Source organism: Zea mays, chromosome 2, assembly GCF_902167145.1.
Source record: "Zea mays cultivar B73 chromosome 2, Zm-B73-REFERENCE-NAM-5.0, whole genome shotgun sequence".
In the NCBI taxonomy this organism is placed as follows: Eukaryota; Viridiplantae; Streptophyta; class Magnoliopsida; order Poales; family Poaceae; genus Zea; species Zea mays.
In genome coordinates, this window is record NC_050097.1 from 109,351,841 (window position 1) to 109,372,274 (window position 20,434).

The 20,434-nt window shown below is 45.6% G+C and overlaps 1 protein-coding gene across 1 annotated transcript; it reads right to left on the reverse strand.

Moving 5' to 3' along the window:
- Window positions 1-397: 397 nt before the first annotated feature.
- LOC100273159 (GDT1-like protein 2 chloroplastic) lies at window positions 398-7,589 on the reverse strand. The gene is made up of 10 exons (NM_001147605.1): window positions 7,280-7,589; window positions 6,602-6,758; window positions 6,332-6,515; window positions 5,635-5,682; window positions 3,421-3,517; window positions 3,073-3,233; window positions 2,789-2,854; window positions 2,627-2,677; window positions 2,424-2,528; window positions 398-719 (listed from the first exon to the last, which is right to left on the reverse strand). Exons 1-10 carry the CDS (start codon window positions 7,416-7,418, stop codon window positions 654-656), a joined length of 1,074 nt encoding a protein of 357 aa, NP_001141077.1. The 5' UTR covers window positions 7,419-7,589; the 3' UTR covers window positions 398-653.
- Between the last annotated feature and the right edge of the window lie 12,845 nt (window positions 7,590-20,434).

The window sequence follows — 20,434 nt, forward strand, 5'->3', positions numbered from 1 at the left end:
GCATCAAACTGTTTGGGGTAGTCGGGGGGTTTGAGGCGGTTAGCGCCCTGTCCGCGGCGAACCAAGCCTCTGCGGCGAATCACGGAAGCAACGTCGGCAGCTACTCCCACGAATTTTTATGGTACTTCCTGAATTTTGGGTGTTACACTATCTAGGTGATATCAATCACCACGAGTAAAGAGAGCAAGAAGTCCCAATTTTCCTTTTTGTTGCTAACTCGCAAGTTTGAACAAAATAAATGAGCTTGCAAATTTTTATATATAATTGTGTAATTTCCTCCTTTTTTGGTAACGGGGAGTTGTTTTTCAGAACAATTCATCCTGGGGATTCCTTCTGTCATTGTCTCCCATGAATGAAAAACAAGCACATGATTGACAAAAGTCAACACTAGATCCTTAGCACAAAACAGTAACTTCTTATTAAACAAATCTAATCAAATTATTTGAATGGTAACTTCTGTAAGCTGTCCATGTGATGCAGTTTCCAGTCTGTCTGGTAGAATTTTGGGCACATCGAAATCATCTCTGATAAGGATAACGTCTATCTACATACAGCATGTGCCAAGCCTACTTGGGTTTGCCCCTCATCTTCAAAATCTAAGACCAAACTGGAACTGCGAGGTCTTTCCCCTAACAGCAAATTCTTCAGATAGATTAGAATACACCAAAAAGCGTTGCAGCAGCAAAGAGCAAAAATAATACTCCTCCTAACAAGCCAACCTGAAAAAAAAATGTATTTCCATTAGTCCTAAATCAAAAGGGTATGCAGAGCAAGGTAACAACAACATGGTAAAACATTTATGATTATATCAGAACGAGTGACCAAAAGGAAAAAAGCAGTGGTATGCCTTGCAACGCTAGTGGGATGTTTGATTCGTTTACCTAAATTTTAGTGATGTTTATATACCAATTACGAGTATTAACTATAGTCTAATTACAAAACTAACTACACAGATAAAGACTAAACGATGAGACAAATTTATTAAACCTAATTAATCCATGATTCACCTATGTGATGCTACAATAAACATTTGTTAATCATAGATTAATTAGTCTTAATAAATTCATCTCATCATTTAGTCTACATCTATGTAATTAGTTCTGTATAGATCATATTTAATACTCGTAATTGAGTAAATTGACATCCAAACATCTAATGTGACATAGTAAACTTTAGTTATGGGAACCAAACACCCCTAGACTGGAGACATCCCTAGCTCTGAGAATTCTTGGAGCTGGATATCCCTAGCTCCAAATTTCTCGAAGCTGATCTGGGGTAGACCGTAGACTCTAGACAACAAGTGTTCGTGTGGCCATCTTTTCAGTACTTTAGGTAAAACGCATAAGTTGAAACCACTTTACTTTAGTCATAAACTCTAGTGCAACTGTGCATTGTGCAAGCCTCCAAAGCTGGAAGTCCAATCCTCCAGTGGTGTTCACAGGAGGCAAGAATGTGCACGCATGCCATCATAAGGATGCATGCAAGCGTTTGTACGTGTTTTAGGTATTTGCAATTAGGATAAAAAACAAGTCCTGAGTAACTACATTTTTTCACTGTTAAGTAAACGGTATGGAGATATCATGGTCACCTACACAAATTTGTCTTTACGTGTTCTTTCATAGATAACCCATGTCCACACACAGAAACACATTACAAACTAGAACTATCAAAAAAACTCGGCCGAGAGGAAAAGACCGCCCTCCCGGTATTATTATTAAGAAGAGACCGCACATGGTCCCGGCCGAGAAAATCCCCGAACACTGGCCCCTCATCACTGGCGGGGCCGTCGGGGCCGTCACCGTCCACTCTGCAACGAGCCAGCCGAAGAGTGGCGCGCAGGACGTAACCCAGGAGCGAGTGGGGCACATCGAGGGGATTTTTTTTTAACAAGCCTGAAATTCACCCCCGAGAGGGATCGAACCCATGACCTGAAGGTGCTACTTGGAAGCCTTAACCATTAAGCTAGAGGCCCTTTCGCTACAAACTAGAACTATTGTCGTATTGAATCTGTGCAATAACTTTTCTCACATAACCATTTCAAGTTTTATTTCTAATTTGGTATTTTTGTAAGCCTACAACTTATAATGCATTGACCCACGAAAGGGTCGCTAGCTAAGTTGGCTAGGTGGCCTGAGTAGCTCTCCTCATATCCTGAGTTCGACTCCCCGTGAAAACACAAATTTTAGGTCAGGGTTAAAAAAAAATTATCGTCTGTCCCACTCCCACGCCAAGTGGGGCTGCCTTACCCCATGCAGGTTGAGTCATAATGCATTAACCCAATTGTTTGGGCCTAGAGGCTTTGTTATTGTTGTTGACTTGTTGTTTCGAGGTTATGAGCACCATTGTTTTTACATAAATGTTGACAAGTTGCAAACAGTCACACAGAAGATCATCCATGACCAAAGGACCTTTTTTTGTCTTACCAGCTTCTCGGACAAGTAGTTGGCCAGGAATGCTCCTCCAAGAATAGCAAAGGCTGTTGCAATCAAGTGTCCAGCAATGGCTCCACTAGCAACGCCCAAAGGAGACTGCAAAAATAAGACAGCTCACAGCTTAGTAAATGCTTACATCAGCCAAATCAAATAACTTAAAATTGAATATTTGTAAACAAAACTCTCAACCCGACCTGAGCAGCACCCAAAGCAATTGTAGCAAGCATAGAGCGATCTCCCCACTCCTACAGGTGCAGAACATTTGGCAAGCAGTAAGATGGTTGTTTGACAATATCTAAGGACCACGGTCCCAAATGTTCTTGGCAAATAATTTTAGTGTAGGAGATACAGCTTACAGCAAAGAAAACAAGACTGAAGGACTTCCAAAGGACTTCAAGAGGGCTGGTGAGATTTTTAGAGACCTGTAACAAAGTAACTGACTTTCAGCAAAGACCAGAGAAAAGGCTGGGAACTTTTTCGAGTACTTCAATTTGTCAGGAACACAATTCAACAAAATCTCAATATCAGCACATGAGTATGGTGCAAACTCGCACCAGCTTGCAGGTTACGTAGTGTAAAAGCAAGCAATTATAATTTTGAAAAGATTTCTCAACACAAGCACTTTCTGGACAAGGACAACCTTTTCCTTGACAAGCTCCTCGGCCTCAGCCAGTTCTCCACTTTCTGAATTCCCTTGAAGGTTCCCGTTGGCATTATCAGGAAGTGCTAATGCATCTTTTATTGACTTGAAACCAAAGAATGCCAGCAGAGCAACTGCAGAATACTCTCCTATGGGTAGCGCTGAAGGAACACCATGGTATCACAACTATCTTGTTAGCATAATGAGACAAGCTTATCACAACTAAACACAATTTTAGAAGCAATGAACAATTGTATATTAGAATTACAACACATATAGTTATCACGAAAGACATGAGCAATTCTTTCCAAACATAATTGGTTATTTACTAAAGTAGTTAATACTAACTTGTTTGGAACTGTGCTGGCACAGACTGGAAAATCCGTCCAATTATAACACTCACAATAGTCATCAGGGAGAGAGCAGCCATTGACCCAAGTAAAACCTGCTTATAAAAATTCACAATAGATACAAAATGCTGAAATACTATATATTGTTATACGCAAAAAGAAAATAAGGCAAATCATATAGTTAATATCCCTCCATCCACAAAAGGATGCAATTCTCATTTTTTTCAGAAACTCGAACGATTTGGAGTTTGACCAAAGTTATATAAAAAGTACTAATATCTATGATACAAAATAAGTATGATTAAATTAACTACAAAATATATTTTAGTAGTAAAAAAATTGGAGACATAAATGCTAATAATTTTCGCTATAAACTTGGTCAAAGTTAAGGTAGATTGACTTGCACAAGTCTTGCATTCTTTTGTGAATGGAGGGAGTAGAAGTGCATAATCATGCTAAGAAAGGCAGGCTTGGTGCAGTGGTGAGAGGTGTCTCGTGGAGTCACCAGGTCGCGGGTTTAAAGCACTCTCTCTGCATTTGCGGGGGAAGGCTTTCCTCGGTTTATCCCTTCCTCAGATCCCACTTATGTGGGAGCCTCTGGCACTGGGTCTGCCAGTTTGTTTACTCTAGAACCATGCTAAACAAATTTCATTGGAAAACTAAAAGCATGAAACCACCACTTAAAAGCAATAATTCTCGTATATATGGCATTGGGAAAATTTGTAGCACTAAGTTCTTGGAAAAAGACCCTGCTTATCATAATTCCATTACAACTTTAATTAAAAAACAAATGTGTGATGCAAAACTTCAGACCACATATATTCAACTGTTTTGGAGTCCTGTTGCACATTCAGTCCTCACCAACTGGCTACCATTACCTGATCTCAGTTGCTGCCATGTTGTCACTGCCAACATTCAGGCACAAACTATGGTAGGGGGGGGGGGGGGGGTGACAGACTTTACACTCTAGCCCAAGGTTTTAAAGTCGACTCTAGTCGCCTAAGCACCGATAAGTTGACTAATCACGATAAGTCATCGATTTACTCGATTAGTCGAGCCTAGTCGACTCCTAGTCGTCCACCTATAACAGAACCATATGTATTTATATATATTAATATATATAGCTGTCGCAGCATCATAGGTTCAAAATTCAAATGCAAATCATAACATTAAATGTCGGACAACAGGACACTATATTGCAAATACCATTTTAGCATAAAGTCAGGGTAGCATTAAAACAATATTATTGCAGATCTAATGGCAATATAACTGTAGCAGACTAGCAGCATGTTTTCACTAAAAGTCATAAGAATGGCCGCCGCGCGCTGGAGGCTGCAGCAAACGTGCCGCACACTGTAGACTCAAGCAGAGGGCCTCTGCAGCAGCCACGCGATGGAGCAACGGACGCACAGCAGGGCGAATGGAGAGGAGGGCAGCAGCGCTGGAGAAGGGAGCAATGGAGCAAAGGCGGTGGCGCTGAGCACGGCACACGCCATGTACAGGTGGCGACGGCTACAATGCTGCGTGTCCAGGACTCTAGGCAGGGCAAAAACAGTGTATTTAGACCTTTAGAGATGGTGGGCTGGCCCATAAAAAAGAGACCGGATACTGGCCCAAAACGAACAAAATCAGTCAGTCATAACACTAGTCAGACGACTAATCATGATTAGTCCGCAACTAGGATGACTAATCGCTTCCTAGTCATCCTAGTCGAGTCGAAGACCTTGATCGAGCTTGCTCCAGCGATAAGGCCGACTAATCGTGATTAGTCGGACAACTTTAAAACCTTGCTCTAGCCAATGACCAATGGAACACTCCATACATGTGATTGATGTTTAATAAAGCAGGATTTCAAACACCATTCGTAGTTTCATTCACGCGCAGATGCAGTTAACAATGCCTGGTTTTTGGTAAATATTTCATTTACAAGGAGATCTCTGCCCAACTGTTTTTGTGTGTGTGTGGGGGGGGGGGGGGGGGGGGAGGCCATCACGGGGGTGCTGATCTCCCCCTCGAAGACTCAAACCTTCTCTCAACCATTTATAGTGGTATACTGGCGTTTTTTTATTAAATAACAGGCACATACAAACAAGCTTTCTCTGTCAAGGATCAGATCACAGAGATGCACTATCTAGAGATGAGCAAAGATGGAAAATCAATAAACTAGGAAATAAAGTGGGACATATATTAGATTTCTAGGCTCACAACATACCAGTGCTCTTTGATACTGCATCGCGAGTAGTGCAGCAATGAAAAACGTCTGCAATGGTAGAAGTGTCAAGGCAATCAAATTCCTTCGTCTATTAGAAGTGCTTTAATCATAGAAGATAGTATGGAAAAAAAGAAGATATATATACTGAAAAAAATACAAATTGAACAGCATATATCTGCAATTGTTAGCAACCAAACAAAAAAACTAAGAACTCCAATACATGTATAATTGAAATTAAACAATAGCAATTCACTGCAGAGGTAATGCAAAGTCCTCAATTCTTTAAATATAGTAAGTTACGATCACAAATCACAACATAGATGAAACTGCATGCTGCTAACAGCTAAGCTTCATGTACGTTACAAACCAGGGTTGTACCATTTATGAAACAAAATCTCAAAGATGGAGATGGAAAATGAAACATTGCAAAGGATGAGAACATTAAAATATTGTTGAACTCTAGTCTATACCAATGGCTGAACTCAAAAGAATGTAAAAAACTCAAAAATTCAGTCTGCTCAGTAAATTTACTAACTCCAAGTAGGTTGTGCATGTTTCAATAACACTATAAAGAAATATTAGAAAAGCTTCAACATTTCTTATGTTACTTTAAAGAAGGTGAAGAGGCATCTCACAGTGTAGCTGGAAGTTCAAGATGAGAGGGGGCAAAAGATGCCAATTGAAATGAATTTTATACCTTATCTCCAATCTCAGATACAAAAATCAGTGTAAATGCCGCCGTGAAACCTGATTTTGCCAGCATAGCTACAACTGCAGATGATTGTCCTTTAAAGAAAACGAAAAAACTAGTTGCCAGGGCACACAGAAATAGCACGACACCAACGGGTTGCAGGTAACGAGATCCTGAAAGTTGTTTTGCTCTGTGATGCATTTTCAAGGATAGGAGTTCAGTGTACAAGACGTTGCATGAAAATGGAGAGAAAACAAGGGGAGGGTGGACACTAACAATTTGTTGGGGTCTCCGGTAGCAGAGGTATCCAAATGTTCTCCATGGCCATTTGCTTCATCTCCTCCATAACTTCCGGCACCAACATTTACATTGGACATTTGGGCCCTGACGTCATGCCTTATTGGTTTCATCCATGATAACAATCTATATTTTTCTGTTAAATAACAAGTAGTTATTCATATGGCAATGCCTGAGGCATGACATAAATAGCACCTAATAAAAGATTATGGGAAGCCTTTGAGTCGGCAAAAGATGGTTTAGGTAGTGTTACAGATCTAAGGGATGCATTGTGGTTCATATATTGTTCTCCAGGACTTAATTACTTATGTATAATATATTTAGCAAGTTTAACAGGTCTTACTCTTACTGTTATGGCTCCAAAAAAAAAGGATGTTTTAACCAAATGTTACATCAAGAAGTGGGAAAGAAACTGCAACACTAGTGTTCAGTATCCATAACTTGCTGCCACAGTGTCCCTAATTCTCGCGCTATCTTAGCCTGGAATTGGTCTATCAAGATGCAATTAGAATTGCTTATGGTTGCGCCTGTCAGGCATAACATAATGGAGGTCCAGCGACCTGAAGGAAGGCGGTGATCTAGTGCGCAGGTGAACGAAGCAATCGAAACATCAAAAAAGGTCGCGACAGCTACTGGTTTTCTTCCAATGGCGCGTACCAAACCTGACCGTGGCCGCCTTGTGCTCGGGCTCGGCGGCGACGCGGAGGGGGGCCCTGCCCCTCGCAGCCGGCGGGCGCGCCCGGGCAGCCGTGCTTCCCCCGGGCCACCGAGCGGCAGTAGCCACAAGAACCACCATCCCGTGGACGCCTGGCGCCGCTGGGGTGCGCGGTCCCCCACCGGCGCAGTCGGAGCTGGAATGGGCGAGAAGAGCTGAAGAGGAGAATCACAGGAGTAGGAGAGAGAGAGCACTGAGGATAGCAGTGGTCCAGTCGGAGCAGCCTGCCCAAGTGCCCAGTACCTTCCTCGGTTCTTTCTCCCTTTCCTTGGGGTTGTGAATTGATTTTATTCGTGAGACGCCAATGTGCCATGTGAATTGATCCTATCTCATGTAAATGGGCCAAGTTAGTTGTATTAATTATGATGGTTTTGTTTCAATGAACTTCTCCATTGAGGCATTGACGATTAGGCTTGATTACGCGACCTGATCTCTAGTATGAGAATCAAAATGGATATTGGCTGGAATCAGCTTGGCCCAAATTGAATTGGGCTCTATATGGGCCAAGCTCAAGTAACAACCACAAAAAAACAGCCTATTTCATCATTTACTCGACACACCTGCCCTCGTGTCCCAGAAACAACGCACAAGTGGGTATTTGAACATTGCCTTCAACACACATTGACATCCACGTAGCCAATAACATATATGTTTTTATGTCTTGTAGTTTATATTTAAGCATAATATAAATATTTTTATAAAAAATAGAGAGAGAAAACATTCAGATAGACATAAGGGTGAAAACGAGCGGATACGGATGGATAGTAGATCATCCTGTATCCTACCCTAATATATTTAAAATGGATTCGGGATCAGAATCGGATAGTTAGAAATAGGATGGATACAGATACAAGGACCGAATATTTATTCGGGCGAATAAGTGACGGATACGGATATTATTTGGTCGGATATCGAATAATTGTCGGATAATGTAATTAAATTCATAAAATATTCTAGTTTCCCCCAAAAATTGCAAATAAGTTACAAAAACTAATAAACATTCTATACGAAGATAACTCAAGTCCTCACATCAAAATGATAAAGTAAAGTACTGATTATGTTGAAACTTGGATAGTTAGAGTGATTTCACTTGTAGCTCATACAAATAAGTTAAAGTGAAATGGAAGGTACGTGTGCATCTTATAGATCTTATGATCAAAACATTTTTATGGTTATATATGGACATATGTTGTGCCTTCGTAAAATTTCATAAAATTTTTAGGCTATTTGGTGTATTATTAATTGCTTGTTGTAGAAAATCATCAAATACAATTAAATTCATAAAAATATTGTAGTGTCGACCAAAAATTACGTATAAGTTACTAATGCTAATAAATAGTTTATAAATAGATAACATTAACTTCCTACATGGAGATAACCTTAAGTCCCCACGTGAAAATGATAAAGTCTATTAATTTTATATAAATTTGGAAATTATTTCAATAATTTTGGCCTAAATGTGTTTAAACAAAAATTTGATGTACTACAAAGTTATAGATCTCTTCGAGCTCTACAATTTTTATATAAACTTTATCTCCATCTGATTTCATATGTAAAATTTATGATTTTATAACTATATTATTATGCAGAAAAAGAAAAAACGGGTACCCGAATTCCGGGTACTCGTATCTAACCCGAATATCCGAGTATTTATCGGGTAGTCATCGCTCCTTATCCAACCCGAATCTGAAGCTGCACTATCCGGGTATTATCGTATCCGACCCGAATATAAAAATATCTGAATCTGTATCCGAAAAAACGGGTATTTGCAATATCTGTATCCGGTACCCGGGCCGACCCGTTGTCACCCCTAGATAGACAATGGGTCATGTTGTGCTCAGGCCGGGCTAAAGCATGCTAGGCCACGCGAGGAAGACCTTGCCGCCACCATTCTCGCAAGCCATTTAGGTCTTTCGGTCGCTTACTCTGGTGGCGGCAAAGCGAAGGGGAGAGGAGGAAGGGCGCGACAATGAGTGGATGACGACTAGGGTTTGGTGTTGCATGAGACATCTTACGAGAAACGACACGGGGATTAGAATTGTGGTTTCTCACTCGGCACATAAAATGCATTTTATGTAGGTTATATGGTAGACGCGTTCAGATTGGACACAACAACTAGTTTAAATAGAGCACAAATCATTGTAAAGTTTTTGTTGGCGCCTTTTTGAGCCAAATACTAACAAAACCTAGGGCCTGCACGTGATGGTCAGGACCTTAGGGTCGGCTCTGCTCTTCGTCGAACTATTCGTGGTGGGCACCGGACTGTCCGGTGGTGCCGGATTGTACGCGATTGGATGTCGGACTGTTTGGCACACGCAGATAGCTCTCGGATAAACCTAGATCTAACATCCCAAGAGGGATCCTGTTGGTCACTTGTTTTTTATTTCTGAAAGATATCAAAAACGAGGCAACACAAGTTATTAAATTGGAAGCTTCTCCCTTTAATTAACTGTTCTACGAAGATAAATTAAAAGGAGAAGACAATAGGATAACTTAATAAAGGTAATGAAAACAATATGTAAATCAATAAGAGTGAAACATATCTCTCATCTAGATGAATACGTTTACATTTATTCCATTCCTAGTAAAATATGAAGTAAGTACAAATGTACCTTCAGCTTCACACAAGTTATGACATGAATGTATATTCGAAGGTCGAGCGATCTAGTGCTCAGGGTTTGGAAAAAAACCATCCCCTATGCATGGCACTGCTCCTCTATTTATAGTCACGGGGGACCGTTCATCTTTACCGCTTACCAAGTTATATAAGCTAGCTCAGTGGTTGCGGGTTTTACAGTTGTTAGGAAAATGGACCCTGGGCCATTTGGCTCAATAGATTTTGGTGTTTGATGATCAACATAACATGTGGACTAATGAGTTTGCTAGTGTTTATGTTTGTAGTTCATAGGATGCTAAAGTGATTTGGACTAAGGCATTGAAGAAAGCAACACCTTAAAAGAAGACATTATGAAGATGACAAGAGAAGATCAATAAGTATCAAGCAAAGTCCAAGAAACGAAGAAAAGTGTTACCACGGACGGACTGTCCGGTCGAGGACACTGGACTGTCCGGTGCAACAGGGAAGTGTAGCCCAATGGCTAGTTACTGGTGAAACTGGTGGAGAGATGTCACCGGACTGTCCGTTGTGACACCCGAACTGTCTGGTGTGAAAGCCTGTAGCGCCAACGGTCACCTGCTGTGGGGGACAGATATCCCCCGGGTCCACCAGAAGGACAAGATGCCTCGCGAGGGGCCCGTGGGCCCAATAATCCGCAAGGTCATCCCTTCGTGGGCCTAGGGAGGAACGCCCAATAAAGCGGATCGATGCAAGCCCAGACGGCCCGATGAATTCGAGCGGTGATCACAACAGTGACCCGACCTTCCCGTGCAGAGGCCACGTACGTCGGAACTGAGCGAGGATGGGTCGGCTGAATTATAGGAAGATAGACTCAGTCAGTTCACTATTATCTAGGCACCCGTTGTTATCATATCCACATGTAATGCCTCACGATCGAGTATATAAGGCCTAGGGGGCACCCCTTCAAGACGATCGACCTCATATTACTTAGCCATCCACACCGGCTCTCTACGTTTCTAGAACTAGAGAACCTCCTTGTAACCCACCACATAAAGTACTCACACCAGGACGTAGGGTGTTACGCATCTCAAAGCGGCCCGAACCTGTACACGACTGTCCACTGTTTCTCGTGCATCCAGCACGAACCATAGAGCTACAGTCGGTAACACCGTCCTACTCCAAAAAGCACCTTGAGGGGCAACCCCGGGTGCACGGTCGGACCCAAAACACCGACAGCTAGCGCGCCAGGTGTGGGGTGTGTCGTCGATCCAAGCTAGCTCAATGGTCGTCACCTTCCAGCATAAGATCATCCTTCGTCCCGGGTCCGTGTTCTGCTTTGGGACTATCTCATCTATAGCAGATGAGGAAGGAACTCTGCATCGCATCGCGGATCCACCGGAGAGAAAGTCATCCTCAAAGATCTTCGAGAAAATCGGAGCAAAGCAGGGAAAAGCTCAACCTCCAGCGCTTCGAGAAAAGATCACCTTCAGCAAGCTAGGAGCTGAGGGTCCGTCTACCCGGTGAACCCCGCTGTCCACCTCTCCGACAGAAAAATGGACACAGATCACAGAAGGAAAGAAACGAATGAAGCCAAGGGTCGTCAAGCTGCTCTTTCTGTGCCTCTGTCCTCAAAGGAGGACAGAAAGAAGATCATCGTGACAGGTGCTACATTCTACCCCGACGTCCTCTTCATCGGGGGAAGAGTGGAATCGAATCCTATCTCCGACGATGAACCAACCGCACCAGGAGAGGAACCTCTTCATCGGGAGTCTCGCCGATGGAGGAACCAATGCCGAAATATTCGGCGGCATCACGAAGCCGGAGAACGGGATCCAGCGCAGCCCGTATCACGAGACGAGGTCTCATAAGTAGGAGAAACTCTAGAAGAACGGGTCCTCAGAGAAAGAATGAACTCTTGACGACGTGACCGTCGGCAGGCTCAAGGATAGGCCGAGCAGGAAATGAGGCAACATCGAGAAAATCCACTCTTTGGACGCAACCTGAACCCCGACTTCGCCTGAGCCATGAACACGCTGAGTGAAGTCGGTGGAGTGTTGGCTCGGATAGCTGATGGCCTCCCTCGGACTCCCGACGCCGAGGGCTATCGATGGCTGTTCACTCAAGCAGCCAACCACCTTCTACCCCTCGCTCATCCGCCGAACGATCTACGACATGCCATCAACAGTTGGCGGGACGCACGGAGCTCCATCAACGCTTCGCGCGAACGACGACACGAGAACGAGAACGAGAACGAGATCCGTCGCCGGGAAGAGTACGACCGGGATCACGACATCCCAGCACGGAGTCAGGCTACCAGGACCGAGTCGACCACGGCTTCAACTGGTGGCACCACCCGGGGACAGTCGAGGCACCACGACAACCACTCCCCTCCCCGGGAAAGACATCATCACCGACGACAAGAAGACAGTTGTGGAGTATCGGCGCTTACTCCACACCTCAGGGCCATTCAATGGCCCCCTAACTTCAAGGTCTCCAATGCCGACAAATATGAACCTAAGCAGGATCCGGGAGGCTGGCTGGCCGTCTGCACCACCGCCGCCCGAGCCGCTGGGGCAACCGAGGACGTGATGACCGCGTACTTGCCTATCGTCCTTGGGCAAGACGTGCTGCAATGGCTGTGACACCTACTCCGACACTGCATCGACGACTGGAGCGACTTCAGTCGGTGCTTCACCGCCAACTTCCAATCTCTCTCCGACAAACCGACGCAACCATGGGACCTAAAATCCATCAAGCGTCAGGGGGACGAAACTCTTCGGTCGTACCTCAAAAGATTCCAGACCATGAGAAATCATATCCCCGAGGTTGCGGAAGCAGCAGTGATCGAGGACTTCTACCGGGGATCCAATGACTCGGCCTTCGTTCGAGCCATACTACAAAAGGCGCCGACCACTTCTGAGCAGCTATTCCGGGAAGCCGACCTCTACATCACCGCCGATGAACGAGCTCTAGACCTCATCGGAGGAGCAAAGCCTGCACCGACAGCACCGCGATGCGACACGAACCAGCAACCCGACAAACGCTGGGAGAAGAGGCCTCGTGAAGAGGTCCACGCCGCCGGACCGCCCGCCTCGCACGCCCGAGGAGGACCTCGTGGAGGTGAACGCACGCTGGACGACATCCTCGACGCCCAATGCCCGTACCACAAGGACATGCGCCACACCCTCCGGAACTGCAGAGACTTCAAGCACACCGTGGGGAACGACCGACCCTTCCAACCTCTACCTCCTCCCCCGCCGCGAGGAGGACCAGGAGAGCCACGACAGCCCCAGCAGCAGGAGGAGGGAGGAGGTGAAGCTTTCCCGTGCGTTGACAGAGAAGTCAATGTCATCTTCGGTGGACACGGGTCGCAGGAAAGCAAGAGACAACAAAAGCTCAACGATCGTTAGATACTGGTGGTGGCTACCGGTCCTCCCGCCCCGTACCGATGGTCTGAGCACCCAATCACCTTCACCCGGGCAGATCAGTGGCTCAACTTCGACCACCCAGGCAAGTACCCGCTCCTCGTCGATCTGGTGATCCGAGAGAGCAGGGTAAAGAAGGTATTAGTGGACGGGGGAAGCAGCATCAACGTCACCTTCCCCCGGACGCTCCAAGGCTTGGGAGTTCCCCTCAAAGAGCTCCACGAGTCGGACACACCCTTCTTCGGCATCGTGCCGACTGAAGGAGAATATCTGCCGGGCCACATCTACATGCCGGTCACCTTCGGAACTCCAGAGAACTACAGAACTGAGATCCTGAGGTTCGAGGTGGCGAACTTCGACTGCAGATACAACGCCATCATCGAGAGGCCTGGATTGGCGAAGTTCATGGCCATTCCGCATTATACATACATGATATTGAAGATGCCAGGACCACAAGGAATCATAACTATGTGCGCTGACTTCCAAGGCGCCGCAGAATGTTTCTGAGTGGCCATTCAGGCGGCCCTCACTACCAAACCATCAGCGACTTCTTCTGCGCAGGCGAACTCAAAGCCTGAGGAAGACCTCGCGGTACCCGCGAATGAAGCTCAAGCCATGACCTCTATGCGGCCGACTGAAGAAACCAAGAGAATCAATCTTGGGTTCACCGACGAGCGCAAAACTGCTATCATCAGTTCCAGTCTCGATGACAAATAGGAAGGCGCGCTCGTCCAGTTTTTGCAAGATAACCGAGACGTATTCGCATGGCAACCTGCGGATATGCCGAGAGTCCCGAGAGAACTGGTCGAGCACAAATTGAAGGTCTACCCCTAGGCGAGGCCGATCCGACAAAAATTACGTCGCTTCACGCCCGACAAGAGAGAAGCCATCCGTGCTGAGCTGGCTCGCTTGGTCGCGGCAAGATTCATTAGAAAGGTGTTACATCCTGAGTGGTTAGCTAATCCTGTTCTTGTACTCAAAAAGAATAAAGTGGATTGGCACATGTGCGTCGACTATATAGATCTCAACAAACACTGTCCGAAGGATCCCTTCGGACTCCCTAGAATAGACCAGGTGGTGGACTCAACTGTCGGATGTTCTGTGTTGTCTTTCTTGGATTGCTACTCTGGGTATCATCAAATTAGCTTAGCAAAAGAAGACGAGAAAAAATAGCATTCATCACTCCGTTCGGAGCTTTCTGCTGTACCTCCATGTCGTTCGGCCTCAAAAACGCTAGAGCGACTTATCAGAGAGCTATTCAGACATGCTTAGCCGACCACTGGGGCAAGCGTGTGGAAGCTTATGTGGATGATGTGGTGATCAAGACAGAGAATTCAGAAAATTTCATTGAAGATTTACAGTTGGTCTTCAACAGTCTACGGCGATACCGATGGAAGCTTAATCCCGAAAAATGTGTCTTCGGAGTACCAGCAGGAAAGTTGCTCGGGTTTATTGTCAGCCACCGGGGAATTGAAGCCAATCCAGAAAAGATCGAGGCTATCATGAGGATGGAAGCACCACGATCACAGAAGAAAGTACAAAGACTTACCGGATGTATGGCAGCTCTGAGCAGATTCATATCAAGGCTGGGAGAGAAAGGCTTACCATTCTATAAGTTGCTCAAGAAGGTAGATGAATTCCAGTGGACTTCAGAAGCACAAGAAGCTCTAGATGCGCTGAAAAAATTCTTGACAACACCACCAGTGCTAAAACCGCCGCGCCGGGCCACGCCGACTCAACCGGCTAAAGATCTGTTATTATACATCTCTTGCACGACTCATGTGGTGAGCACCGTGTTGGTAGTCGAGCGAGCAGAAGAGGGACATGCATACGCAGCACAGCATCCTGTCTATTTCATTAGTGAAGTTTTGGGCCCTTCAAAGAAGAAATACCCTCAGGTTCAGAAGCTATCATATGCAGTACTTCTAACTACACGCAAGCTCTGTCACTACTTCGACGACCACAAAGTCATAGTAGTCACTGGATTTCCGATAGGGGATATTCTCCACAATAAAGAAGCCATTGGAAGAATAGCCAAGTGGGCCTGTGAACTGGGATCGCATGACATCGAGTTTCGACCTCGCACCGCAATCAAAACTCAAACACTGGTTGACTTTGTATCAGAATGGACCGAGCAACAGGTGTCGGATAACCCGGAAACTACAGAAGTACGGCAAATGTATTTTGATGGCTTGTTGAAGCTGCAGGGAGCAGGTGCAGGGATCCTCTTTATTGCACCTGGAGGTGAACAACTCAAATATGCTCTTCAATTGTTATTTCCAGCATCCAACAATGCAGCAGAATATGAAGCTCTGATTCATGGACTAAACATTGCCATATCACTGGGCATCAAGAGACTGATGGTATATGGAGATTCTCTGGTGGTCATAAGTCAGATAAACAAAGAATGAGATTGCTTGAATGATTCCATGGGAAAATACTGCACTGCTGTCCGAAAACTAGAAGACAAATTTGAAGGTCTAGAATTTCATCATGTGGAGAGAGATCGCAACACGGCACCTGATATATTATCCAAGCTAGGATCCAGTCAGATTCAGGTCCTGCCTAGAGTTTTTGTTCAAGAAATACCACATCCGAGCATTTCACTAGATCGGGTGGAGGAATGCAATGCTCTGAGCCAACCAGAGTCAAATTCTGATGACTGGAGGGAGCCGATCATCAAGTACATAAAAAATGAGGAGGAACCAGATGACAAAAATACAGCAGAACGAATTGCAAGGCAGTCAGCCCACTATACTCTCATTGGGGAAACGCTATACAGAAGGGGCGCATCGGAAGTCCTCATGAAATGCATTCTCTCAGCTACAGGAAAGCAACTGCTAGAAGAGGTTCATGCTGGGCAATGCGGGATACACGCAGCATTCAGAACCCTGGTTGGAAAGGTCTTCCAGTCGGGTTTCTACTGGCCAACAGCAAAGAATGATGCAGCCGAGTTAGTCCAGAGGTGTGAAGCCTGCCAGTACTTATCAAAACAGCAACATCTACCAGCACAACAACTGCAAACCATACCCATAACTTGGTCGTTCGCATGCTGGGGATTAGATATGATTGGACCTTTCAAGAAAGCTCAAGAAGGATACACTCATGTACTGGTTGCTATCGACAAATTCACTAAATGGATAGAGTTCAAACCCATTGCTTCTCTAACTTCAGCTAAGTCAGTGGAATTCATACAAGACATAATATTCAGGTTTGGAATACCAAATAGCATCATAACCGACCTGGGATCCAACTTCACAAGTTCAGAGTTCTTCGATTTCTGCGAGCAAAAGAGCATTCAGATCAAATATGCCTCGGTGGCGCACCCAAGAGCCAACGGGCAGGTAGAAAGAGCCAACGGGATGATATTGGAAGCGCTCAGAAAGAAAGTCTTCGACAAGAATGAAAAGTTCGCAGGAAAGTGGATCAGAGAGCTGTCGTATGTTGTTTGGAGCCTGAGAACTCAACCTAGTCGAGCTCTACATGGAAACACACCTTTCTTTATGGTATATGGTTCGGAAGCAGTGCTACCTGCTGATCTCAAGTTTGGGGCACCAAGGTTAATCTTTGAAAACATAGCAGAAGCTGAGGCTACTAGGCTGGAGGATGTCGATGTACTAGAAGAAGAACGATTGAATATGGTGATTCAGTCGGCCCGATATCAGCAAACTCTGAGACGCTATCATGACAAGGCCATACGGCATCGATCCTTCGCAGTGGGAGACCTCATCCTCCGCCGAATTCTAATGGGGGAGGGACGGCACAAACTGTCGCCTCTATGAGAAGGACCATTCATAGTAGCAGAAGTCACTCTGCCTGGATCATATCGTCTCACTCAAATGGACGGCACGGAAATTGGGAACTCATGGAACATAGAACATCTCAGGAAGTTTTACCCCTAGCTATATCTCAAAAGCTATTGGGACGACAATGTACTCTGTAAACTGGGAAATATATCATCAATAAAAAGACTTCAAAGGCACTTGAATGGTTCACTGTCAACCTGCATGCTTACTTAACTCGGGGTGACCACTATACCCTACTAACGGAGCAATCGGCTTAAGTCGACAATGACTTAAGGCGGTGCGACATGCTCACGCTTACTTAACTCGGGGTGGCCACTATACCCTACTAACAGAGCAATCGGCTTAAGTCGGCAATGACTTAAGGCGGTGTGACATGCTCATGCTTACTTAACTCGGGGTGACCACTATACCCTACTAACGGAGCAATCGGCTTAAGTCGGCAATGACTTAAGGCGGTGCGACATGCTCACGCTTACTTAACTCGGGGTGACCACTATACCCAACTAACGGAGCAATTGGCTTAAGTCGGCAATGGCTTAAGGCGGTACTACATGCTCACGCTCACTTAACTCGGGGTGACCACTATACCGTACCAACGGAGCGGTCGGTTTAAGTTGGTAATGACTTAAATCGGCACAGCACATTCGCGCCTACTTAATCCGACACAAGCATGTTTGCAATTACTCATCTTAGGGCGACCTCTATGCCCCACAAAGAAATTTCATACTGCATTTACTTCTGCGATTGTAGATACTGTTGTATTCTAACAACGGGAAAACAATAGCGGCATTCAGTACTAAAAAGTGTTTTCTAAATATCTGAGCACACTAACCACATATTCAAAGCATCCAGTGTTTCTATTTGGTAATGTTCTTCTTAGGAGCAACCGACGAAGAGGGACGACTCGAGGAATCAGGAGCGGCATTCACATCTGCCACTATGTCGTCAGGAACAACCACGCCAGGTCTCCTCATCAGGATCCACCCCGCGCGAATAGCTTTGTCCATAGCTTTGTCCATAGCTTTGTCGCGCTAGGCCCTCAGAGTAGCAGAAGTCTCTTCAGCAGCCTTGACAGCCAACCGAGCAGTTTCTAGCTCCTGGGCGACTGATTTCTTGGAAGCACGCAGATCCTTGATGATAGTATCCTTGTTCGACACCACTTGCCTGAGGTGAATCATATCATCCAAGGACTCTTGCAGCTTATAATGATGATTATCCAAATCTTCCATGGTGAAGCGATGACTCCTCTCCAAGATGGTCAACGAGTTGCTGGCGTCGTGATATAGCTTGTCAAGGTTGTCGCGAGAAGTGGCAAGAGCACATTTTTCCTCCTGCAGACAAGAATCAGTTTCTCCAACGTCAAGCAAGCACTAAGAACACAGCAGATAAAGCCAAGTAAAGCTTAATTCACTGGTCACTTTTTCAGAGTCAAGCTGAGCATGGAGAGTAGAGTTCAGCGTGTTAGCATCATTCAGAGAAGCAGAAACCCGGGCCAGTTCAGTCTGACCTTGAGAATATTTTTCTTCAAGATCAGAGTACCGCCGAGCCATATCTGTCAAGAAATAGTCAAGCAAGGGTGTTCAACTAAAAAGTATATTAATCAAGTAGCCAAAGAAAAAACAAAGAGCACTAACCAGCATTTGCCATCTCCAAATCAGATACCCGCCGCTGAAGCAGCACTGGATTCCAATGCGTCAGAGATAGAGCTCTTTCTGGGACAGAAGCACCCTGCGACCTCAGCTGACCAACCATTTCATCGACCAATGCCTGACATTAAAAACAAATGAGTGTAAGAACAATATCACACCCGTGGTACAACCAGATCAGGAAAAACCAAATTACTTGGAGGTTGGTGAAGAACGAAGGAACTCCCAAGTCGTGGGAAATCAGTTGATGGCTCGATGAAGGATCAACATGCGGAGCAACCCGCAATGCATTAATGGCGACCAAGTCAGTGTCAACAGCAGAAATCAAAACTCTGTCATCAGGAGCGCCGGCCTCTAAGGCGACTTCCTGACCCGAAGCTTGAGCTGCTGCCATGCAACCAGAATGCGGAGGATAAGATCCTACGTGATCATCCATGGAAGTGTGAGAGGGAGAACCAACTCGGACACCCTCGAGGGCTGGGTCATAGCTCGCGCTGCCCATCCGAGCCGGATCATCCCCGGCGACACCCTCGGGGGCTGGGTAAGCGCTAGCGCCATCCTTGAGGGCCGAGCTCTCTGTAACGGTCACCTCTAAGGCTGAAGGACCTTCACGCACTTCCATGGGAGCAGAACAATCCAGACCAGCCTCCTGACCCTTAAGACCGCGCTCTAAGGTCGATGAGGCACGAGACGCTGCTTGAGATAACTCCAATCCGGCATCAGGCACATCAGCGCAAACGTCCATCATTCCACCATCTGCCGGCTCTGACAATAGATCTTCTGGGACCATGTCTTCAAGAGTCTGATCAATGTTTGCCAGAGACAATTCTTGTAGACCAATGAGGGCAGACAAAGCTGGAGAAGGAACACCACTACTTTCCCTGCTAGCTATGTAGCGCCGGCTGTTCTTCCGAATTAGAGGGACTTCATTCTCCTCTTCCTCATCTTCATCAATAATGCGGACGGTACACCCATTGGGATCAGCTGTGGCTAGATTACACCCATTGGGATCAGCATCATCAAGGTCACACCCATTGGGATCAGCATCAGTCGGGTCACACCCATTGGGATCAGCTTCAGCAAAAACTGGCATCGGCACTTCCCCAGCAGCAGGAGCAGAAGGACCGGCATCCTGATCCAAGCATGACACTCAGCGAAGACGTCTCTTTTTCTTTTTCTTCCCCTCAGCAGGAGAAGTTGGTTGAGTGGCTCGGCGAGGACGCTTCGGGCGAACACTATCAGACCTCTGAATATCCAAAGCTTTGCCATCCTCTGGGATGGGTGCTACAGCCAGTGTTTCAGCAGGGGCTGCATCAGAGGAATCTTCAACCAACATATCCAGTATGGCACTTATCTCTGCATCACTTGGATTCAAAGGTACCTCTAAATGAACATGCCTCTCGTCGTCAGGGATTTCACCATGTGAGGCAACCAAAGCACTAACCTCTTCGGGAGAGGGTCGCACTTTAAGGCCCAAACCGCTATCACCAGCAGGAGGATTTGACACAAAACTGGTAAAAGCCTTAGAAGGAGGCAGATTCCAGGCTGAGTATGCAACAGGAGCACCAATGTTCGACACCTTGCCTCTGAGTATCATTTCGAGGCGGCTGACCAAATCCACTGCAGGAATTCTTCTGTTGGT

Bases quoted from the DNA above. Each gene is read 5' to 3' on its own strand.
- LOC100273159 (NM_001147605.1), bottom strand. From the start codon at position 7,418: ATGGTGGTTCTTGTGGCTACTGCCGCTCGGTGGCCCGGGGGAAGCACG. The intron at 6,516-6,601 runs GTTAGTGTCCAC...AATGCATCACAG, and splicing joins ACCGGAGACCCCAACAAATT to AGCAAAACAACTTTCAGGAT. The intron at 2,529-2,626 runs GTCGGGTTGAGA...TTATTTTTGCAG, and splicing joins TTGCTTTGGGTGCTGCTCAG to TCTCCTTTGGGCGTTGCTAG.